Raw genomic sequence first — 24,950 nt, 5'->3', positions numbered from 1 at the left:
TTCTGTGTTCATTCCTGAATAAGCTGTTAATTTGAGTTAGCAATTTCCTGGGAACCCAGAGGAGAGGAGTTTGTGATCAAACTCCGGGAGTGGCTCAACACTGCTCTCTTCTCCTTTCCCTGTTTAAAAAGGTCAGGCTCATCATAGCAAACCTCCTTTGACTATTAGCCCTTGTGACGGTCTCCCCAGACCGTTTCAAGAGTCCTGCATGATCCAGCAGTGGTAACAGCCCTGCTGTTAGTAATCTCTGTGACCCCAAAAAAGCCAAGGCATTCCGCGCATAAGGACTGCAGCTACCTCCTCCGAAGGATCCTGCCTCTCTTACCCAGCCTGCTGGCTCCTGGTCAGGGTCTGCAGCCCTTTTGCAGAGCCCGGGGGCTGCACCTTGTAGCTGCAGGACCTGGTCAGACACTGGTCTGGGGGCCAGCAGCCTTCCCCTGAGGAATGAGGGGATGCTCGGATGTGCAGGGCTGTTGCAGGGCTCAGCCCCATGCTGTTTTCTAGGCAGTTCGGCGTATAAAATAACTGGAGACATGTTCAGGAAAAAAGTCTCTCCACAGAACCATTCTGTTGCTTGTTGAAAGAGGATTAATTTTTCCCCCTTAAATAAAATGAGCCGTGTTTGAAACCTGAAAGCCCTTGCCAAACACCTTCTTGGAGCTGCAAAGAAAGCAGCTTCCAGGTCACATCATAGCCTCCTGCCGGACGCTGGTCCAAACTGCAAACCCTTCTAAACAGCTCTTTAATAACTCTGCACAGAAGGGAAAATCTGTCACCTTTCCCTCTGTGGTTTCTCCTCTGTTCTAATGCACTGGAGGAACGAGATGGAGCCGGGAAAGTTTTCAGGGAAAGACTCGTGGGAACTACAGCTGCTGATGGAGAAGACTCATTTCTTTAGTGTCTGAGGGGAACCGCAATCGCTTTGGTGAAGGGTGGTGTGTGTGGGTGGGTTTGGAGGGGTGAACCGTTATGACCCATGCATTTCAGAAAGAACCACAAACACTTTATAGTAACAAAGGGTGGAAAAAGCGAGAGGTTTCTGCAACGCATGTGACTTTTCCCTGAGGTTTGGAACCCCGCAGTATGTTCCAGGCCACGGTGTTTGCGTGTCAGTCAGTGAGTTAAGCTTTCTCCCACAAGCCTCGCTTGAAGTTGCTGTGATGACTGAGAGCCTAAAATGTTGCTTTTTTTTTCTCTCTCTCTCTTTTCACTCTCCCCCACCCCCTCTCCTCTCTGCAGCTGAAGCTCTCGTTTACCTTGGACCAGGAGAGTGGGATGCCTCAAGGCTGTTATATCTATCAGTACCGGGACAGCAACAAGTAAGTCCCGTGGAAGATTGCACACAGCAGATAGGGGAAGGTGCATTGAAAGGAAACTGCCCTGCCTTCTGGCAGAGGGATCACAACTGCTTGTACCACTTAAAAGTAGATTAAAGCAGGCTTCAGGCTTGACCTGAAACTGGGAACAACTCCTGTGAAGGCCAGGTCCTTTAAAATGCACGAGGCCCTGCAGCCCCTTTTTCTGCAGCATTTAAAAGCTGCTCTTATTTGGCTAAAAGGCTGGCTCTTGGGTGCCACGGGCTCTGGCAGAACTCCCCCAGGCTTTGCCCAGGGGTGTTTGCAGCTCAGACCCTGCACTGTTTTGTGCTGGGGTGACTCTGGGAGCGTGGGCTGGGGGTAAGGATCCAATGGCTGCAGAGCACCAAAGAGGGCAGCCCTCACCTCTGCTCAGCTAGAGGCACACAGCACCCCATTCTCTCTGCTAAAGCTCAGGCGTGGGTTCACTGAGTGGCCTTTCACTTGTGGTACTGTAGCCCCAGCGCAGCCACGCACTCTGTTTTCATAAGGTACCGTATGATATGTGTTTGGAGCACAGCGTCCTCAGTTTCTAGGTATTCTGCCTATTTTTACTAGCTGCTGTAGTGAATTGGCACCCAAGATGTTTTTATTTTAAATCACATTCTCATTATCAAATTGACAGCAGCAGCACAGTTCAGGATATTTCTCTGTTCGCGCTGGGTTACTTTGCCTGAATACCAGCATGTCATAAATCCATAGCCTGTTACCTCCACCCATATAGTTCTGCTTCTTGCCAGTTATTGAAGGTTAACCTAAAAAAGGAGGATATATGAAATTGTCAATGAATGGAACAGCCTGTAATTAGATCTGCTCTGAAATGCTGACGAGAACAGTCCTGATGAGGAAGAGGGACATCCACAAACAGCACCTACCCCTTTCTAAGCTGAGAAATCTCAGTGTTTAAACAAGAAGGGAGATAATTTCTGAGAGAATCCTTCCCACCTGTGGATGGGTGATTAGCATGTGGTACACGGTCCCATCCCAACTATCCTGGCCCCAGAGGCATGGATGAGCAGAGTTGGTACCTCCAGCACCACCGAGCTAACAGAGAAATGTGCAGTTCAGTGCCAAAGCATAAAATCAGCAAGGGAAGAGCATTTGGTTTTGAGGTTTTTAAAGGCGGCGGCACACAATGGGCAGCGAGGAAAATAAAACCCCCAGACCTATTGGGGTTTGTTAAGCATGTTTATAGATCCAATGTTTCTAATTGTGTGGTATATATCTCAAAAATCAGCAGTCGCCTTTTTTTCTGCCACAGACCCTCCTCTCCCCAGGCTCCAGTGGGTGTTTTGTGCCATTGTTCGAGGAAACTCCAGGGACGGGAGTGGAGCTATTTTGTTTAAGCACTAAGGCCAATAGGAATTCTGCTTGGAAACCTTGCTTTTAGCTGTGAGTGGTCTGACATGTGACAAAGTAGCTGTGGCATGTTGGCAGCTGTTGATTTAGAGATGTATGGCTGTGACCTGCATTTCTGGCAAGCGTGGGAGCTGAGCCACCCTGGCCCATGCCAGCCGGGATCATGGGTTGGAAAAATACGGTGCGGCAGGATGAGTGGGGTTGCAAGTAAACCCAGACTTTGCGCATGTCTGGTGAATCCAAACTGCAGTTGTACCTCCCTGCAGGGCCCCGTGCTTTGTATTTTACAGCTTGAACAACCTGGGGGGAGCAGGATCCCATTTCCCAGGGAGAGCCTCACTAAGTTTGTGCATACACTTATCCTCCTAAGCCCTGTGCATGCAGCCCAGCGCCTCCAACAGTCCTTGGCTGGTGAACTGAAGCGTGAAGGTCTGTGCTATGGCTGACGTATTCTTGCAGGTAAAGTGCTCTTGAGCCAAACGTGTGCTTGGTTCTGGTTGTATCCTGGGTGATTTTGGAGGAACCCACGTGCACTGCAGCTTTATTGGCAACAGAACATTACATTTGAATAGTGTAGTGAAGCCCCGGACGTGGCTCCTGCTCAGCCAAGCAGAGACCGTACTTCTCAGGCACTGGGCCTTCTATAGGGTTAATTTGTTATCCGTACAATAGCACGGCAGTTGTGATAATTTTTCCTTAGTAATTTCCCAGGGTAAATTGTAGGCCTTGTGTTCTCCAAAGCCTAGTTAGGCTTTGACAGTACTCATCAGGACTCAAGAGGATAACAGCTCTTCTGCATTCTTCCAAAGACGTATCTAGAAGTTAAAGCAATGTAACATTTGTGTCTGCACCATGTTTTGGAGCTGTTTACAGCCAGAGAAGAAATGTTGGCGATACACTGTGGATCCCTGCAAGCTCATGCATGGGAAAGACTGGGGAAACATGCACCCTGGAGCCCAGCATCCTTGGCAGAGCATCAGGGCTGGGACCCATGCCGGGGGACAGACTCACAGCAGGAGCACAAGTGTGTGAAGCTCTTGAGCAGCAGCTTTAACAGGAGGAAGCGGAGGTGATCCCAGTTGATGGGAACCCATTCTGACCTGGGGAATGTGCCCTGTGTCCCAGAGATCTCTGTGAGCGGGGCTGTGTGTGGTGAGGCTTAGTGCCACCCAGGTCACCGGAGGAGTGTCCCTTCCCCTCGAAGTGGCAAATGCTGTTCCAAGCTGCAGCCAGACGGGGCCACCGGAGAACAGCGGATATTGGCCTCCCACTCTCAGAACAAAGGACTGCAGCATTGCTGAAAGTGTAATTACCAGAGCAATTAAAATTTCTGTTGCTTAGGCTAGAAGTGCAAGTACCATGCAGGCTCTTACAAGGGCAATCAGTTGGAATTTGTTCCCTTTAAAATGGTAAAACCCTACCAAGGAATTTTTGCCCACTTCCAGCAGCTTCCCGTTGCCTGCCTGCCTGCAGCAGCGTTCATGGGCACAACGCTCACCAGGTGCCTGCTCTGCTATCGCACCCTGGGTGCTGAGCACTTTGGGGAGACCAGACTCAGCAGAGCCTTGGGAGCCTTGGACTGAGAGCAGAAGACATGCTGAGCAGCCAGCTGCTCGCCCCGTGCTATAACAGATTGGTATCTGATGGCACTTGATAGTCCCAGTAGCGATCCAAGTGCTGTGCTTGGAGCTGTATGGAGGAGAGAGGTTGTCACTGCCCCTGCAGTCACAGGGGTGAGATCAGGGGACATCACTTCTCCCCTTTTCCCCTGCTCAGACCCAGACACTTTCCTCCCCTTGGCTGCCAGTCCTTCCCAGCCCTTCAGTCCTTCCTGGCCCCAGAGGAAATGACTTGACTGCACGCAGAAGCAAGCAGTCTTCTTTCTCATTTTTAAGTCATGTTACTTAAATTTTCCCTCGTGGGGATCAGTCAAGATAATCGAGAGAGCACTGGGCTGCTGCACTGGGCTGCTGCGGGAAGGCTGCCCTGCGACGGGACAGCCGGTGACATGTGCTGCGTGACATTCAGAACAGGAGCATATTGTCAGCCTTCACGTGGCCCCAGAGCAGTCACATCCAGGAGAGGACAGCCCTGCCAGCCATCCCAAGGCGTGACTGTGGCACAAGTTGGGTGTTGAGGGTGCGACTGGCTTTCTGCCGCTGCCTCCTGCGCAGGCTGGGTTTCTCTGGCCCTGCACAGGATCCAATTGCAAAACCCAGCCAGGCAGTAAAAGACTGTCAAGGGCATTTGCGTCCACCATGGCTCATGAATCCCATCTTACAACACGCACTCACCACTCCCCGATCTAGGAATTTGATACCCGCTCTACTGAGGAAGCGCCAGCTGCCCGCTCTGAAGCCTGTCTGCCTGGCGTGGCTGGTCCTACTCTTGTGGGCTGCCAGGCAGTGAGAAGGATTAGATCAAGAGAGGTTACAGATGATCATGAAAGACTTCTTCCAGCCCAAGTGCAGGAAGAGCCAAAGCCAACTTAAGATCCCCCTGGAAAAAATTAGTTGCGAGAAGTTTAGTGTCTTTTGGTGTATCCAAGAAATAGAAGATTCAATCTGTTTTCTGCATTCACTGTCGCTATCCAGATGCTTTTCTTGAGACTTTCTAGGCTCTGCTCACCTACCCACAGCAAGTCTGACCCTTCATATGCCTTTGTCTTCCTCCCATGACTCTCTGATTACTGTCACCTTTCTCAGATGATGCAGCGCTCAGGGTCCCTGCCATCCCAGACCCACCGAGGAGTTCTAAATCCCTGTCAAGATTCATCCTGTTACATGGGCGGTTATTTGCAGGGCATTGCGATGCTTCCTTGTCCCCAGCTGGTTCTCCTCTAACATGGTTTTCCGGCTCCCTTAGCCTCCAGGTATTGGTCTCTTTTGTAGGTCCTTTTCCTCACATCACAGACGCCGCCTTTGCCGATAGACCAACTTGCAGTTCGCCAATGAATTTCATTTTAATTCCTTGCTGCAGCTGGGGTTTGTGTCAGGATTATGAATTTGCAGTGGGGGCTTTCATGTTCTCTTCAGAGTAATTTCTAAACCCAGAGGAGCAGCATCTCACATGGAAGCACTTAGAGACCTCTTACAAAAGCAGCATTGGAGTATTGATCATTTTTTCTCCCCAGGGACCCGGAGTACTACAGACAGAGCTGCTGTGCAGTGTAGCCACTTGCGGGCAGCACCACACAACTCTTCAGGATGAGAAGTGAAAAATAGCTCCCGTTGAAAGGAAAAGTGGTGCCCCCTTTTATATAGAGATCAATGATGCCTGGTACATTGGATTATCACTTAAAACACCAGGACTTCAAATGCCAGGGTGCATGCACTCCTGATGCTGACAGGCTAGTGATATATAATGCTGTTTGGGTTACCAACTGAGCTCCTCTGTGCAATCTTTTCATAAGGTGAATGTAATATCTGCAGTGATGTCCCCAATGTTACATCAGGAGAGCCAGCCTATAATTATGCTTGAATTGTTTGAACGGGTTATTTGTCACTAACACATTAGCTCACTCCATTTATTGCTCCCATTCAGGGCTGCAGCAGGTTTGGTGTAAACAGAGCTTGGGTGGAGGTTTGGGGGGGGGTTATTTTTCTGAATAGAGCAAAGCGGAATTGTTTGGGGTTTATTCTTTTTTGCTAGGAGAGCTGTTGACTGGGAGTGCTAGGAACAAAATATGTAAAGTGGCTGACACAGCATAACTGATCTGTTTTCAGATGTACAGCTCATGTGTTGGACTTTAGCATGGACCTGGTTGCTTTGCAATGAGCTGGCAGGTTTACCATAGTATGTTTTGTTCCTTATGAGAAATTGAGGCTTGCAGAGTGGGTTGTTTGTACAAGGAGCTGCTGCAGAGCTCACACAGTCACTGGGTGCCTGACCTCCCTTATTACGTGGTTTTTTCATGGCATGCATCCCAGTGAAGCAACACTGCTTGTATTGGTATAAAGGAGGTGGTCGTCTCCCCTAATGGCATCTGATTTTCTGGTTCATGATCAGCAAATACATGCTCTGCCCTACTTTGACCTGCATGGCCAGAAGTCTCTGAAGGTGGCATCTCCTCTTGTTTGTCTTGCCTGGCAGACTGGGATTTCATGGGGGAAATACATATACATGTAATCCCTTGACATCACAGGCTTGGATGGATGCTGTCTAGTAGCAGCCATTCACCTGAAGCTTTGAAATGCCTTGTTTAGATTTCAGATCAAAATAAAATTAATTCCATTTCCAGAAATGGATCTGCCAGCCAATGTCAAATTCTGCAGGGTAAGGTTTTCACTTTAGGGTGCCCTGTTGGACGAGGTGGCTTACATGAGATGAGACATGTCCCGCTGCACTGCAGTTCTGTTTCTGCAAGCGTTGCCCAAGTCTTGGATTGCAAGTAGCTGAGCTGCCCTGTGACTCTCCTGGTGAGCTGTGGGAGGGTTTATCTGCCTTTGGAGGCCACAGAAAAGCATCAGAGGCAGTTGGGGTAAGTAAGCCTGTATTTTCATTAGGAATACTACCACTTTCATTGTAACCAGCCCCTGGGTCTGAGACTAAACCAGCCTTCTCTGGCCTTAAAACACTACCGAGCTCTGGTGGAAGGGGTACCTGTGTGGATGAGAATGGGATTGGAAGTAAATGCAAGCCAGGCCATGAGTTAGTACTGACCAGAACATACAGTCTACAAAAGAGAAGACTAAGCAGGTTGGAGTTTTTCTTATGACACCGTGTCTTGTTTTTTGTTTGACTTACTGGCAATGAACTTTACCCAAGTCAGCAGGTGATGTATATCCTTCACCTGCCAAAGGATAAGCATTGGAGTTGGCCAGGCAAGGCTGGTGAATTATTCTGTCACCCTATGTGGAGATAAACCAGCCCTCCTGGCTTTGGCATTGGTTCAGTGTAGGGTAAATTGTCCAGGAGAGTAAGTCCGGAGGTTGGCCTTTAAAACGTCAAAAGATACGTAATCCTTCCTGCCCAAGGCATGAGTTCAGTTTTCTGTATGCCACAACCAAAGGCTGCTGGGACTTATGCTGCAAAATAGCCTTCGTCACTTGAGACTTTGAGGAGTGGAGAGTTGTTTATTCCTTGCAGAAGTGACCCTATGGCCATTTCTAGGTGAGGAAGAAGGGCTCTTGCAAAAGGCTCTGCCCAGGTACTACTTAGGTCTGTGTCAAGAAAAGCAGCTGCCTCCTCCTGCCACCCTGCTGCTTAATACCAGGTTTTCAAACCATCAGTGCTGTAGAAATAGTAACTGCCAACTCCTTGGAGTGTCAGTGCCATGTGGGGGCTGCAAGTGCAAAAGGCGATCAAGGAAACCTGCGTTTCCCCTGAGCAAGCAGATGGGGTTTGAAGATGACTTGACCCCTTCCAAATGAAAGTTTGAGGCTTTCTTTGGTGTCCTACACAATATCCCACATTGACCGGTAGATCTCTGTCTAAATCCTCATGGGGTACTGGAACAGTCAGTGTGTGCTCCCACCCTCAAGGACTGGGCTCTTAAACCCACGTGAGTGTGCCACCTCCCTGCTCTCCCTGGGTTGAATCAGGGGAGTTTGTCGTTTTAACTTTTTCAGAGTGTTCACTTGGAGAGGAGCTGTAAAACCTCCTTGTGTCAGTGTTAGATGTCTGGGTATTTGGTAGCAGTCAAGTAGGTGAGAAAATCAGCTGCAATTGTAATTGAGTCAGAGATGCTGTCTCCATGTATCATCGCTGGAGATCTGTTTACATATCCATTTGCTTAACAATATGTTTGGAAGCCCTCAGCAGCATTTCAGCACCATTTCCCTGTCCTATATATGTCTGACTAATGCCAAAGACAGTGAGCTGTATCTGGACTAGAATTGCTAACCTTTGGATCTGGGTTTTCTTAGTAGCCCCGAATCAGACGAGTCTCTGATTAGCCCTGAGGTACATGGGAGAGGACAGGTCTGACGTGGGAAGGAGTGAATAATCCTCCTTCCACAAGAAACGCCTCTCAATTTCACCTTGAACCCAAGTCACTGGATTGATTTTGTGTTCAGGGAGGCCCTCTCCTGAGCTGAGATCTGTCTAGAAAATCTCCAGAGCCCTTAACCATCCCTCTCCCAGCAGGATTTCTAGGCATACTTTTGTGTAACAAATATGGAAAAGGAGTCCTTGTTTTGGCTTAGTGTCTGTGTCCTTGAAGGTATAGTCATTGTACAGAGCAACTTCTCTGCCGGGTATGGGTTTTGCTGTCCACTCTGGGATGTCACAAGCACCCGGCAGGCGAGTGCATGTGCCACGCCTTTTGCTTTGTTAGGATGTGCTTTAGGTACAAACTAACCGTGGAAAGTTGCATGCAGTGGCAGGCAGTGGAGTAAGACCAAAGATGATGAAGAGGTTGCTGAGTACTTGGAGCATGTGTCATGCTGGCGGTGATGAAGGATGGTTTGCTTGGAGATAGACCTTCCAGTCCTGCTTGCCAGCCTGCTGTTTGATCTGTGCTTTCTGCCTGGAGAGACCAAGGGATTTCAGTTTGCCATGGGCAGGACCTCTACGGTCTGTTCAGCACTAAGTACCTTCGTTCCCCAGGGGATCAGCAATGTAAGCTGGAGTAGCCAGGTGGATTGTCAGCCAGTTGGGATTGCTCTCTCATAAAGAGCTACTGGCTGAAAGCTGAAGCATTCAGACTAGAAATAAAGCATGTATTTGAAAGGCAAGAGAGATTAACCACTGGCAAAATGTCCCAAGAGACCAGGGAATTCTCCGTCTCTCAAGGATAAGTGCATTTCTGGAAGGTGTTTTAGACCCTACAAGTCAGTGGATTTAACAGAGCAGTAGCTACCTGAAGCCCTCCAGGCACAGGAGGTCAGCTGCTGGAATAATCCTCTCAGTCTTAAATTCCTGGCACACTGCTCTGTGTTAATGTAAAGGATCAGCTTTGCATTGACATCGCTCACTTCTTTGCAAAGCTGGGTTTCGTCAGTTGCTGGGCCTGGAAGAACAAGGCATTTGCTTTGAGTCCTACCCCCTCTCCGTGTACTCTGCCGAGCTGGGCATTCAGTGTACCTTATTGCTTGAAATGATGTCCTCGCAAATCAGAAGGTGAGAGAGGAAGCATCTCTCCTTACCCCCTTCCGAGCAGCAAGGGTGAGCAGTTCTACTTTTCCAGCTACTACTGTGCTTTGCTCTGGGTCTTGGATGCTTTTTCAACTGTTTTTCCACAGTTCAGAGCAGCTAAATCAGTCTGGCAATGGACTCTGTTCCCTCCACACCTCCCTGCTTCTTCTCCGTCAAAAAAAGGAGCTTCGAATCACAAGCATGTTTTGTGTGCTCAGCTCCTCACAGTGTCAAGGTCACCCTGAGTGGGGTTCCTGTTACAGCTTAGCACTTTCACCTCTTTCAATTTGCCATGCATTAGTCAATCTGGAGCCTGATGGATTTGTAACCTGGCTTTGCCTGTGTCATCTGAGACATTCCCAGCAATGTAAGAGGATTTGGGCACAACTTCCTTTCAAGTTAATGGAAAGATCTTGCTTGGAAGGAACCTGCTTGAGGATCTGAGTGTACTTTACATTAATGTTTCCATTAATTTTAATGGGAGATGGTTCTAAATTCCTCAGATCAGCTTTGAACACCTTAAATTTTGTGTCCTTCACTTGCCTCATCTAAAATGGGGCTGATGAGCAGAAGCACCCTTAATGAGCAGCATCATTATTGGCCAAGATGTCCTGCAAGTTTTTCTGCCTCTGTTGATCTCTCTGGAAATGTCCTCTTCTCTGGTGACCCCACTGGCCCTCACCAGGCCACCATACACAGGGCAGGAGGTTCAGGGTCAGCTCCCAACTCAGAGGCCGTCCCTTACATGGTCTCTGACAAGTCACGTTGTCTGTCTCTGCTCCACTGCCATCTGTAAAGCAGAAAAGAGCAAGAGTCCTCTGGGACTTTTTTATTAGCATTTATAAAGCACTTTGCGATCATCAAACAGGAGGGAATAGAGGAAAGTGAACTTTTATCGTTGCCACTCAAGTCTCAGTTTACTGCAGAGGGGGTGGTTCAGCTCTGCTGCCTTGGGCGCGATTACCTGCCACACTTCGTTTGGCTGGTACAGGCAGGCCTGCCTGCCCGCAGGAGGTGCAGAGCCCAGACTGGGTTTTAACCTGGGTGAGGTCTTGCATGGCTTTAGTGCTTCTGTGGGGCTGTGCTACTCTCGGCAGTGGTCTCATGAGCTGAGCGACTTGGTATCCCCCGCTTCCCCTCCCTCTTTCCTTGCTCTCTGCCCTTGTCCTGGTTTCGGCTGGGATAGAGTTAATTTTCTTCCTAGTAGCAGGCACAGTGCTGTGTTTTGGATTTAGTAGGAGAAGAATGTTGATAACACACTGATGTTTTAGTTGTTGCTAAGTAGTGCTGACGCTAGTCAAGGACTTTTCAGCTTCCCATGCTCTGCCAGGTGCACAAAAAACTGAGAGGGGGCACAGCCAGAATAGTTGATCCAAACTGGCCAAAGGGCTATTCCATACCATATGACGTCATGCTCAGTATATAAACTGGGGGGGGTTGGCCAGGGGGCTGCTCGGGAATTGGCTGGGTATTGGTCAGCGGGTGGTAAGCAATTGCATTGTGCATCACTTGCTTTGTATATTATTATTACTATTATATTGTTATTATTATCATTACTATTTTACTTTATTTCAATTATTAAACTGTTCTTATCTCAACCCAGGGGTTTTTCTCACTCTTACTCCTCCGATTCTCTCCCCCATCCCATCGGGGCAGGGGCAGTGAGCAAGCAGCTGTGTGGTGCTTAGTTGCTGTGGTTGCTAGTGAACCACAACAGCCCTCCTGCTCCACCGTTAACTTTGACACTTGAACACAGCAGTGATTAACTGTTACTGAGCATCTCTCACTGATGGGATTGCTGCTTGCTCCTGCCTCATTCAGCAGAGCTTTTGCCTCCTTCTGGGCTGCTGGTAGATATTTCTTTCCATCTCTGACTGAGCTGAGCAGACCGACATCCTGACTGCTCGTGCATCCCCCGGTGAAGGCCAGCCCTGCAGAGCTCTTGTATGTGTTGCATCTCTGGCATAACCTCATTTTGCTCAGACAGTCCAGGTTGAACAGCCTGATTTAGTAAAAGAGTTGATGCAAACCATACTCATCTCAACATAATCAGGTTAGCGAGCAGCTACACGTGCAGTTGTCCTGGCAGATAAGGAAGGCCACGCTGGCTTGTCCCCACTGGACATGCCCCTGGGAAGGACTTTGTGGTCAAGTAGGACCTAGGGAGGTGGGGAGGCAGCTCTGTTGCATAAAACAGGGCACCTGTTGGAGAAGTCATCTTATTAATGAGGTTTTCATGCTTTATTTATGCTCAGTGGTCATTTGCAGTCTCGCTGCCAGACAAGCACTGTCTGGTGTGGTGCCACTTGCCTGGCAATGTGGGGCTGGGCACAAGTGTCCAGGTTAAAGGGGAGCAGGCAGGGTCCACCATACTCAAACAGATCTGGTGTGACTTGTTTGCAGTGTAAAGCAGGAGAGGCTGGGAGCAGGCTGCCCTCGCTCGCTCGCTCGCTCCCAGCCGGGCCAGCCCGGGGTCAGTTCCAGCCCCCAACAATTAGTGAGACAGATTGAATCTAGATTGATCTGTCGACTTGCGCAGAGCGAGCCGATTCCAGCAAGAAATTCTCCTTCCCCTCTGTCTCCATGTTAAAAGGAAGGAGACCTTGTCAGATTTCTGGATAAATGGGAATTACAGGGCAAGGTAGAAATAAATGTTGTGCTAATGCGTAGGAAGAGTCATTAGGACGGAAAGGCATCATTGATGCAGCCAGGCTGCAGCTGATCTGCATCGCTGTGTTAAAACTCTGCCTCATGGTACGGCTACTACAAAAGGCAGAATTCAACAAGGGCTCTGCTATTTATTGCGCATTTGCAGCATGTTGCGGGGGAGTGCAGAGAGCCAGAATCTGGTTCAGAGCAAGAGCTTTCGGCACCAATAACAGCCTGGACCAATGCAGTGATGTTTGCTGCAGGGAACTCATAGGAGTTGCCTCCTGGTGCAGTTATTTGACAGATGCACTGGGGTCACTCAGTTCTTCTCAGTCCCTATCCCCATTGAGAGAAAACTGAGGTCGTGGGAGAGCGGAGGAGAAGGGACATGTTGCTTCAGTGAATGTACAGGAGCAGGAGTATGGTGCTGAGCTAAGCTGGGGTTTATGGATCTCTTTGGGGATGAGTTTTTGGGAGGGTGAATGGGGCAGCAAGGAGCAGGGGGTCAGTCCCTGGTAGAAGCCAGTAGAGGCTTCATGCTGTGTGTCATGCCAGCCATTCCCAGGCTCCGCAGCCAAAATATGATGACACTAACAGGGACACTTAACTGAACGAGTGCTGGCCTGCCCTCTCTCTCTCAGCTGCATCTTCATGCTGTACTGTGATCAACAAGGACAGCAGAGAAACTGGAAAATTGGGCAGGATATTTTCAAGAGGGTAGTTAACCCTGAAGGGTGCAGTGCTCTGATTCACGGTGCAGCTCCAAAAGCTGTTCTGCCCATGCAACCCGGGGGGGGGAACCTCTGCAATGAAGCAATCTCTCTGTTGCACCCGGAGTGCTCAATTTTTCAAGGACACCTTGAAGAAGAATGTCCTTCTCTCAAGAAAGCAGCCTGAGGAGTAAGACAGAGCACAACAGCCAAACCAGTTTGGCTTTGCACCACTGCAGAGAGCAGCATGCAGGCCTGGAGAAAACAACCTGCAAGCTGACTGGCCGCTCCAGAAAGCAGAGAGAAAGGATGCTTGGCCTGAGATCCTTGCGGGGTCCAGCCATCCCTGAGCTCCCAAAAGTGCAAAGGGATGCTCTCAGCTGGCGGAGCAGCGTGGCTCTGTGCATGTTTATCCAGGGCTTTCGCCTGCACGGTGCCAGCGCGAGAGCCGCTGCTTGTACTTGACAGCTCAGCTATTGTTGCAAAGTATGATTTAATAGCAAGACTTGATTACAACATGCAAATGTAGCTGCTGGGGGACTATCTCAGAGGTTTGTGGAGATTAGCTGTTAAATTGGCCAGTGCAAAAACATTATTAAGCAGAGTACATAATTACTCATCTTGTGCTTCTGTAGTGTATAGAAGAGATAGATTTGTTTAAAAGCCAGCAAGTCCTATATAGAGAAAAGACTTGTGTAAATGCCACATCATGTACTACTGTATGTTGCAGCATATTTTATTAGAGAAGCAATACTTAATAACAACATTTGGGAACTTGTGGAAGGAATCCATTATATTATTCTGCATCATAAAAGCAAACGTAATGCCTAGTCTGTGTGAAGGCTGTGCAGATATTGAAACATCTCCTGTTGGTGGTGGTTGATTGCTTTTATGGAGATTGTATCATATTGATATAAACAAATCCAGTACTTGATATGAAATCTGGGAGCAGAGTTTTAGACTCACGCATCCATCTTCTATCCGTGCGCGTTCCTTCTGAAATGCATCACGGTTCCCATTAACACCTTAAACGTGGAAAGTAGGATTAAAGTGAGACTGTCAGCACATACAAAATGAACATCTAGGCGTGCGCTTGCTGTTATGTTTTTCCCTTTCAGTCCTAGGGTAGTCTATGCGGTTGCTAGAGAAAAAGCTCATGTGTGTGCAAGGATGTGGGGGGAAGGATCGAGGTGTGGGGAGCTTGTTAGTGCTGCAGACCTGGTTTTCAGAGCAGGCTGTGGGTCAGGGGTTTCCTCCTGCCCTGTGGCTCTCAGTAGCACAGGCTGGGCTTGCAGGGAGCAGTGAAGTGGCAGCTAGAGGACTGAAGTCAGATGTAAAAGTGCATTTGGCTAGTCAAAACCCCAGACAGTTTCAGGAAAATCTTCTTTAACAGAGGACTCAGGAGGGCTGAATTAGAGGAACAGCTTGTTCATAACGGAGTGTAGTTCCTGCAGTCACAAGTGCTGGCAGGGGAGCAGGGTGATGCTGGCAGGGGAGCAGGGTGATGCTGGCAGGGCGAACCTGCTGTGCTGCCGTGGTTGCTGCTCACCCCTGATTCATATCACTGGACACTTCCCCTCCAGCATCTCGGCGCCCCCAATAGATACTCTGCTGAGGCTTCGCTTGTCTAAGCAGGAGGAAATATCCTCCCAAGCCTAAGTGGGGGAGATAAAGGCTTCAAGGGTTTTTGATGGGGAACTCCTCACTGTCCTTTTATTGCAGCTCAAGAGCATTTGTACACCAGTAATTGCTCCCCAGGCAGGTTCCTGTGTGACTCAGAGCTGAATGTGGAGCTGCCAACCACTGCTGCTGTGTGAACCTCAGCATCCCGGCACAATATGTCCCAATCACTCCAAATTTGAATCTGCAGCCAGTCCTGCTCCCTCCTTTACGGCATGTCTGCGCACATGCAGGCACACCACCTTGCTCCTTACCTGCTGTATACTGGTAAATTTGCCACGGTTGGAGCCATCAGCTGTTGCAGGCAGTGGCAGTGGGGTAACGACTGCCTTGCTTGTAGCTGGGCTTGTTTTCGGCTCAGAGCCATGAAGCACCTGAACCCTGAGACAGCTGCTCACCAGCATCTCCTGGTGTGACTGCAGGGCGGCTGGGAAGAGCTCTGGCTGCATCCAGCAGCAGCATCTCCCTCCTTTTGTTATTCAGTGCCAAAGAGTAATCCTAAAAATACCTGTGAGCAGCCTGCAAGCCACATGTGTCAAAAGGGGCAGCTCTGCAAAGGTCTCGTGTCACCGGGGAAGGGGAAATGACGCATCTCATCATTGCTGAGCACGAAGGGATGGTACCTGCAGCTGGGCACTAGGAGTGAGTGGGAGCAGGGGCCGGGTCTTGGCAGGGGAGACCAGCTGAGGGTGGATCAGCCCCATCGGCAGCAGAGCAGGAAGGGACATGGGGCGGCGTGAGCTGAAATGCTGAGGTAGGGCACGCTTAGTCCCTGCACAGGCACATCTCAGTTACAGCTATTTTTTTATAATTATCTTTGATAGTTTGTAATGAAGCCAAGCAGTGGGAGAAACCACGTAGCAATATTTTGTAATAATTTTGCCCCAGTTATATGAGGGCGGTGTGTATTCAAGCTGTCTGTGTTTCCCTAAACATCACATGAACACTTTCAAGCTGCATATCCAATGATCAGTACTGATAAATGCAATAAACTTCACATTGTGGCAGAGTTACAGCAGGAGCCTCTGATAGGCAGAGAGGAGGCAGAAGTGATAGATTTCTCTGCTCAGCTCCTTTTTTTGTGTGTGTACGGCTTGGTTGTACAGCATATCTGTCTGTTAAATGGCTGTTAACCTGTTCTCAGAGTCCGGAGTGCAAGAAGTCATTTGTGTGATCCTCTTCCCTGGCAGTAGTAGGGGTGCTGCTTATGGGAGATGCCCTTAGCTGCAAACTAAGGTACTATAGGAAGAGTTGCAGTAGCTCTTGCTTCCATGAATGACAGGGTTTTACTGCACTGACCTGAATAGCACAATTTGAGGCAGGACCTGCTCCTAACTGGTCCTAAGAGTTTGCCACTGCTGCTCTGAAACCCTGGGCTGGAATAAGGCTGTGATAATTAATGGAGGTTAAAGTGCTCCTGCTGCCTGTGAGCTGGTTGGAAATGGAAAAGAAGAACCTGTCACAATTGTGACTGGCTCTAAACTGCTGTCAGGCTCTCCTCCTTCCCTGCCCCAAGTGGAAAATTGTATTGGAAAGCAGCAGTTAGAGTACTTAAATCTTTCCACAGTTCATTTCAAGCTCCCTTTCTTCTTCCCAGCCATTCCCAGGCCAGTTCGGGGCGCGGATGGGAGACTGCGTCTCTGGCTGAAAATTGCAGGATGTTAAATAACAATGGGAGAGTGGCTTTCAAAGAGGGTATAATGTGCCTGGATTGCACGTACCATAAGCTGTATTTCCCATGCCTTGACATTCAGCCCATCCATGCATGGCTTCTGAACTGCTTCCTTTCCATATGGGATCTATCTCGGTGTGTTACGGAGCAAGCTCAGGGTGAAATGGGGTTGGTACCACTCCTGCTACAGAGGGGCACACTCCCATGAGCATTCACAAAAGTTGCTGGTATCTGTCTGTCCAGACAGCAGTAAGTGAGCATGTGAAATGTGGACAATAACAGAAGCTGTTGTACCCCCTGTGGTGGGTTACCAGGTTCACATAATCCCTGCCCTTTCCTGGGGACTTGGATTGTCTGTCTTAACTAGTGTGTGTGTCCCCTTTCTCTTAACACCACTTGGCACACTCACATTGCTGCTGCAGGCAGTGGTTCTGAGTGGTTTTGTCCCCTGCTGAAACTGGTCAGTGAAGGGCATTTGATGGAGCTTCGCTGGCCCTCTCCCCAGCTGACTGGATTTAGCAGGTTGATCAGTTGGAGGAAGCTCACAAAGCTTTTACTCTGATGTTATTGAATAACTCTTGGTAAAGGGGTGGGCAGCTATTTTGGTGTCAGACTCCAGGGAAGATACGGCACTGCATTTGCCTTCCCCAAGTGACCTTGATATGTTCCCACCTGTGTGACCAGAGCATCAGGGACCTACCAGGAGGCAGCAGTCATCATGGCTGATTGCTCTTCTCCCATCCCACAGTATTTTCTGCACTTGGGAAGGACAAGGGAGCTCTCTGCTTAGTCAGAGCTTGGAGGTTGCAGTGCACCCGAGCCACATGGGCTGTTTCAGACTGGTGCTCTCAGATTTGCAAATGGTTGGCCCAGCGTGTAGATCTGGTGGTCAGACAGAGGTGTAGGACCCAAGTCATTCACATTTGACTGTTGAGTATGAAGGCATGACAAACTCGGTTGCCCAGAAGGAATATGGCTGGGGTCCAACCACCATAAGAGATCCAACCACTGAGGTCCTTCTGTGCCAGGGCTGGAGCCACAGTTGTACTTCCAACAGCAAGGTCCTTGCAGGTGGTGACTTGCCCTGGAGATTCCCAATGTGGACTGACAGATTCGGGCACTGGTGAAGGGGATGGGCATTGCCGTCCAATCCAGGATGGTGATTTAGAAACAAAAGGCAGATTTAATGTTGTGCTTCCTTCTTCTAAATGTACAGAGCTACCCTGTTCATTCAAGGGTTAAGCAGTCTGAGAGATGCAGCACCCAGAGCCAGGTATCTGTCAGGCCTGGACTGGAGGCTCACCAAAACATGAGGATATATGGTTTTATTTCTGTTTTGTCATCTGGAGATTACTATTCAATGTCTGTAGGACAAGAAAGCTCCAGGGAATCTTAGGATATGCCCGTGCTCCAAGAGAGGTGGTTGTTTTGGCTTTGCAACACTCATATGCAAAGGCAAGAACTGATGCCCAAAATGTTCCTTTTCCAAAGATTAAAAGGCACTGCCAAGGCTCTGCAAGATGACAATGTTGCAAATCTTATCACGATCCAGTGCTGAGATCCATTGGTTTCAGCAGCACAAATGTGCTGACAGATCTGTGTGTGTGCTTTTTGGTGACGGTAGATTTTGTCAGGAGGTTGGTCTGTGCTGCTGAACTCTGGTTATAGCTCCCAGTTCAGAGCCTTGAAGGTAACATTGCAAGAGTTCTTCTTCATCACACCTGGATCTTCATTTTAGCCAAACTTTCCTTGGTCTAGTAAAACCCTGGCCCAAAGGAGCAGTTTCAGGGTATCATGGTGGATTTAGCTTTGGTTCCTCTGCTTTTAGATGCAGCTGAGGGACCCTTAAAAGTCAGTGGAGGAGCTAGCAGGAGTAACCAGGTTAGCTCACTGGCTGTGACAGCCAGGGACTGAGACATTTGCTACCTTCACCCAGCAGCATGTGAGGTTTTGCAGACCTCAGTGTGAACAGAGCTTGTTCTCTCTTATACAATCTCAGCAGAGGGACTGTGATGTGAAACAAAGTCCTTACTTACTAATCCAGCTCTGGAGAGTTGTCATATCCATCTCTGGGCTTCAAGGATATAATTCTTCCTTGCTTACAGTAGTAGGTCCCGTACCACCTGTCCTTACCTGTTATGGCCTCATTGAAGTTACCTCATCTACCCTCATCTGTCTGTGTCTGTAAGTAGCTCCAGCTGGAGACAAACAGCCCTCTGTCACCACAACCATGCACCCTCCTCTCTGATAGCAAGCGTGCCGTTCAACACCCGCTCCCATGCCGCTTGGCTTTCTCCATTGTGTGCCGAACTATGGTAGGATGTTTAGCGGTTTCTTCTCAATCCCATTGCGTAAATGAGGCTAATTTCAGCCTGCCGTGATGTGTGGGCTTGCTGGAACGTGACTATAAATCCAGACCTGAACATTTTCTTGTAATGGACGGGGTGGTGAAATTGCATTGCTGCCTTTAACCTCAGGCTGTCCTTAGACCAAGCCAGACTCTTCACAACCCCTATGCCAGTAAATCAAATAGCTTTTGAATCGATGCACATAAAAGTCAAGAGAGAGAAGTTACAGATGGAAAAGACCTATTGTACCTTGAATCTGTCCCGCTGCAGAGGGGGTAAGGCACTCTCAGGAATTTACGGCGTAGCTCCAAGCCTACCCGCTGAGGCCAGGCAGGGTGAGAGTCATGCCTGGGGGAGACATGGGGTGGGGGGAGACTGCCTAAATTTCCTGCAGCTTTTCCATCCTGCTCATCTCTTTGCATTTCATTCCCTTGGCTTTATTTTTGGGAAGGAAAACTGTTGTTGATTGTATATTCAACAAACCCGATAAGTTCGTTCTCCTGCTCATTGTTTTTCACTCAGGGCTATGCCTGACTTTTCTTTAGAGGCATGTTTTTCTCACCTAATATTTAGTTTAAGATTGTAGGAGCTGGGTATAAAACCTTCTGGGACGTTTTAATCTGCCAAGAGGCTGTCTGAAAACAGAAGTTATCCAGAGTATTTCAGAAGTCCCTATTTAGAAGACATCACCCCCAAATCCTGTGTTGCCCATTTCCCTTTCATCCCCTTGCCAACTTCTATTGGTTGTTTTAACCCCAATCTGCTGTCCATGTCCCCCGTACCTTGCTCCCCTCCCCCTAGGGTTTCCATGTCTTTGAAAGTCCTGGTAACCAGAAGGTTCATGTGTTGTGCTTCACAATAATTTCAGACCAAGAATAATACAGCCAGAGCCAGCTGGATCCCTCACTCCGTATTGATACAACTATTCCTCTTAACCTGCCCACACTCCGTGCTACAACTGCAAATCTGAGGTTGAACCGGAGCAGTGATGGACAGTGCTGTGAGCCCTGCTCCACGGCCATGACCTTGCCTGGAAAGCACCCCCAGCAGAGCGTCCCACAGCCAGGGAGAGGCTGTGTTTGGGTGTTGTCCACTGGGGACCTTGCTAGGTTGAATGTGTTTTCCTGACACAGATCTTCTCAGAACCAGTGGTCCTGGTGGTTGCTCTAATTCCCTTGATCTTCAGCCAGTTTCTCCTGAGCAATCCTCCTCCAGCAAGGCCCTTGCTAAAGGCTGGCCAGTCAGGGTGATTCCTCCTCCTGGAGGTCTCTTCCTATGAGCCCAAACAGGACGTATGAGTGTGGTTAAGGACCGGAACAGGGAGCCAGAGGGTCTGTGAGATAGTTGATGTTGGAGATTGCTAGAAGTCAACTGGAAAAGGCCAACCAGATCCAACTTCAAAGTTATCCTGCCTTGAGCAGGAGGCTGGACCAGAGACCTGCAGCAAAAGAGGGCATTACTTAGCATGTCACTGCCTGGCTTTCACTTCATGAACACCAGGGGGTACATGTTGGGTTGTGCCACCACTGCCTTTGGCTGCCAGATTATTTAGATTACTTTCCATGTTTTTGGTCTTTTAAGCTGTTTTGGCTAGCTTTTGTTGTTCATCTCTTCATGAGCTTCTGCAGGCTCCTGCTTATTTGTCCCTGGGTCACATCCTGGTTGGTAGATGGATGCTCTCCCCAGTCCTTGGCCGTCTCAGAGTAAGCTTCCAGTCTGAGATGTTCATCCCTTCTTTATTTCCCCCTTGTCCATCCGTTTGTCTCCTGCTTTGGGAGTAATCAGTTCTTCAATGCCAGGTAAGCCAGGAAAAAACAAAGCCAAAGACTGAAGGGAGAAATGCACACAGGGTGTGAATGTCTCCTCAGTGGGAACGTCTGGGAGAGCATTAGCTGCTGGGGAATGCGGTACAGGAGGGCTGGTTCTAGCAGTCTGTGACTCCCTATGGCACTATCAGTTCTCCAGGTGATTAACTGTTTGTTTCTCCCTTACTGAAAACTTCTCTCAGATTACACCACCATAATAGAAAACTCAGGTTCTGGAGCGATCCCAAGTGTAGGTTAATATTTACAAGCTATCAGCTTCAGGTTTTATCTCCATCCCTTGCTAGCACAAAGATAAAATCTTTTTTAAAATCCCTTTTGATCTTTCTGGTTCATGACATGGTTTTAGTACGACACTTTCTATATGAAACTGGCAAATGTCTTAATGGAAATGTAAGTTTTTCTCATTCTTTCAGGGGCTAGTAACAGATGAGGAGCCCCCTACGTACAAGGGGCCATGGCTTTATAATGGAGCAGAAGTGATGGACAGTATCTCTGCAGGATACTCGTGCTAGGAAATGTCAGAATGTTATTTCTGCCTCAATGGCTTAAGATCATCTGTTTACCTAATGGACTTACATTTGCATTTTGCAGGTGTTGTGTTAATATTAATGTGTTGTCTGAATTGTTAATATTCCTTCATTTCAATGTTACATTAATGAAGGCTGCAGGGGATGGAAAAAAGACCTGACTAATTAATTAAATGGGCAAAAAGCATCTTTAACTTTCCATCGTGCTGCCCTTTGCTTCCACCTAATGGGTCTTGGCATTTCTGGTCAGCAGCCATGTAACACATGCTGCTATATGGAGCACTCAGCAATGGACTTGCTAATTTTTCTGACCCATAAATCACTTGCGTAAACTTTTAACGGCGAGGAAAAGTGCCTTTCATTCCTGCTTCCTCCTTTCAGTGGGAAATGCAGCCTGATAATAGGCAGGAGACTTTTCCGTCAGGAGAGGGGCTGTCTGCATTTCTTCAGGAATTCTTTCCATTCCCCTCTTAGCCAGACTCTGGATGACATTAATATTATGTGTCCATGAGAGTATTCTTGTCATAAGCTCTGCTTTTGGAGCCAGTGGTATATCAAGCTGTACGTCTCGGGAATGTGGACTGCCAGTCCTGCTTTGGGCGCTGGTTGGGGGTGTATCTCCCCTCTCCTCCACACCGTCCCAGGCCCAGCTTGGCTCTGGGCTCTTCTGCTCACCAGCAATTCCCATGTCTGGAGAAAACTTTATCGAGTCACTGCTCTGGCCTTGGGCAGCACCCCTGCTCCAGAGCATCCTAATGCATTCCCGAAAGTAAGGCTTGCCAGCCCAGGCAGTGATTGCCCCCATGAGACCCATTAGCTGAACACAGCATTGAGTTGCATGCATTAGTGGTCACTGTTTATCCCTCCCCTGTGGCTCTGTGGAGAGGGAGCAGGGCCTTGGCCATCATAGCTCCCTCTGAGAGACGAGATCTTGGTAAGCTGGTGGCTCCCTGGAAAGACAAACTGGATCTGATATGGATCCATGGAGAGCCGAGCTGGGATTCCCAGCCACACAGCTCATGGAGCTAAACGCAGGGATTACAAACCCTTTCCAGTGCTGCCATCATCTTCCCCACGGAGAAATGCTTAGGCAGGGCGAAGGGGTTGTGTTTTAAAGGAGGACTTTTGAACAATGCTGGCACTTTGATACTGACTCCCCATGAGTGGGGAGGTCTGTACAGCAGCAGCAGCACTGGAGGCATTTCTAGGAGGGGGTAGATGTGGGGCTGTGTGCCTACACTGGGCAAATGACACTCTGTGGGCTTCTTCAGGGCCCGTGAAAAAAGGGGTTTCTTGACCCAGGAAGGCCATTCCTGGAGAGAGATCATCCTCTGTCTGCGATGCTGAGGGTGAAGTCCTCTGCCCTGGGCTCAAAAATGTGATAGTTCTGAGAAAACTGTGGAGAACGCTGGAGCTGGGACCAAGGGAGCCTGCTGAAGCTGTGCCTGCATGTCCTGCATGGCCCAGCATGTGGGTGCAGGTCTAAGCTTTTATCCCTGGCCTGCAGCAGCTGAAGATACTGTTTTGGCACAGAGGGGTACTTCAGCTTCATGCCAGGAGTCTGAAGGTTGTCACCAATTTGCATGAAAAGGAGCAGACTGCAGTCATATTAACATTTAATGAAGAGGCACAGCCCGCAGAGACTGCATCCTCTGCAACACTTACTCTTCAGTTTGATGACATTTTCTTTGCCACTTGGATCAAGATGGGATGGAGGACGGTGGGCCGGCATTGTCTTTATCCCTTCCATACAAACTACATATGAGGTTGAGGAGCTGCAGGCCAGTTGGGGAGCATTTGCCATCCGTGCAGCCAAGCGCCAAGACGTGCCGGAGGCCCTGCGACTGACGTGCCATCTTTGGCACCCCGATGTCTGGCCTGATGTCGTGCTGCCAGATTAAGTCAGCTCTTTATGTAACAGGGCTGCAAAGTGGTGTCGATATTTTCAAAGGAACTTAGGCAAATGGTTGAGGTTTTTCTAGTGGTCTAAATCCCTGTGTGCAAACCCAGTACATCAGGCTTTAAGCAATTAATTCCTAATCATGCTGAATGCCTTCAGTAGCCCAGCTTTAGTATTGAGAGCTTAAAACAGTTTTCCACCGTACTGCAGTTAATTTGGATAAAGCAAAGAGAGTGGTCTCATGGCATTTCCAGCCTCAAGGTGTGAGAGTGGCCAGTAAGTGACATTTGTATTCAGAAAACCCTCCCATGCATTTGTGTTGTAGGCATCTATTACTGGGAAGGCACCATAGCTAATAAAAAGGGCATTCATTATACCCCGGAAAGGGAGTTCATTAGAGGGAAAAGCCATTCTAGCTTAGTAAGAAATGAATCTAAAACTGCCTCAGAGCTGCTATTCTCATCAAGTTTCAATGTTAACAGTTTTAACCAAGAGCTAATTGAGCAATCTCAGAAAGTGGAGTAATTCCATTATTCAGCTCTGCTTTGTTCAAGGCTACCGCTAGCTGCGAAAGGAGCACAAATGACTTACATGTAGCCAGGAACTGCCAGCGTTCTTGCCTTTTACTACCTTTTCTTTCAAAAAAAAGTAGGGCTTTTGGGCTTTTGGCAACTGTTGTTGGCAAAGGGAGCTCCACACCAACATTGCAAGGCTCATATATAACACTGTGATCCGATTTTTTGGATGACAGGGGATTTGATTTTCATAACTCTTCAAGCAGCAGTGCTGTTCTGGAATGTGTGGCTGAAGATGCTCCTGTTCGTTGGATAGGCAGAGTGTCACCAGGAAGACAGTACACCGTTCTTGCAAGATTTTGCATGGAAAAGAGCCATCACAAGCGCCAGTCCAGCTACTTGCCAAAGAGCATGATTCTGTCATTGGCTGCACTCTCAGGAGATGCGGGATTAGCTCATGTTGCTTTTAGAAGAGCTTTTATAGAAACCTCTCAAGTTGCTTTGCTTCATGGAAGAGCTGTAATCAAAAATAAACGTACATGATTTAAAGAAAAGAAGGAAAAGTCGTACCACATCAAGCGTCTTTGGACCTAATGCTTTGGAGAGAGTTTGTTGGTTAAACTGTGGTGCTGTTTCTTTACCATTTTCCTTCAGCTGATACTGCTGCTGCTGTTGGACACGCACAGGACTGTTTGCAGCCTTTTGTGGAAGGTGACTTTCTCTTGGTGAATGCGGCAGGATTTAGAGTCCCGTTCCCAGGAGGTGGCTGTAGATCTCGTTTGTTATGAGATTGCACTGCAGCGATAATCCCCTTCAAGCCAGCAGACAGTGGGGGCTGTCAGCTATCCACTGCCCTTAGCAGGGGGACGTATATCCATCAGTGTCTTTAGAGCCCTCTCAGACACACTCAGACAGATCAGGGCTTCCTTTTCTCAGCACTAGCCTCCCATGGCACTGTTTGGTTCAAACACAAACCAAGTTTGATGCCTTCAAAGCTCTTCTGTCCTATCCCTATTAGGATCCAGCATGGATCTGGACACCTGAGGCAGACATGTAGCTATAGGTTGAGAAACCAGAGGCCTCAGCTGCTAGTTGAAGCACAAACACATGCTGAGCTGGGATAGTAAGCCCATCTGGAGATGGAAAGGAGTTTGACCAGCAAAAGCGTTGTTCCCTAAGCAGGAAGGAGCAAGTGCTGTGATGGGGAGACAAGATGGAGAGGAGCAGATGGGATTTCGTAATGGGATAGGGGAAAGAAATTTGGTAACCTTTACAAAAATGATTTGGTCACATTTGGCTCAAGTCTGAGATGCTGGAAAGATGGAAAGATGC

The 24,950-nt window shown here is 48.6% G+C and overlaps 1 protein-coding gene across 1 annotated transcript in view; it reads left to right on the top strand.

Moving 5' to 3' along the window:
- The window catches only part of DIS3L2 (DIS3 like 3'-5' exoribonuclease 2), a 196,722-nt gene that overhangs the window by 155,469 nt on the left and 16,303 nt on the right, over window positions 1-24,950 (top strand). The window contains 1 exon segment of the mRNA XM_075716108.1: window positions 1,240-1,319. Coding sequence (XP_075572223.1) covers window positions 1,240-1,319 — 80 coding nt within the window.

This window comes from Pelecanus crispus, chromosome 9, assembly GCF_030463565.1.
Source record: "Pelecanus crispus isolate bPelCri1 chromosome 9, bPelCri1.pri, whole genome shotgun sequence".
Taxonomy (NCBI): Eukaryota; Metazoa; Chordata; class Aves; order Pelecaniformes; family Pelecanidae; genus Pelecanus; species Pelecanus crispus.
Note: the sequence above shows the minus strand (reverse complement) of the source record. Positions and strands in the feature narration are given on the sequence as shown.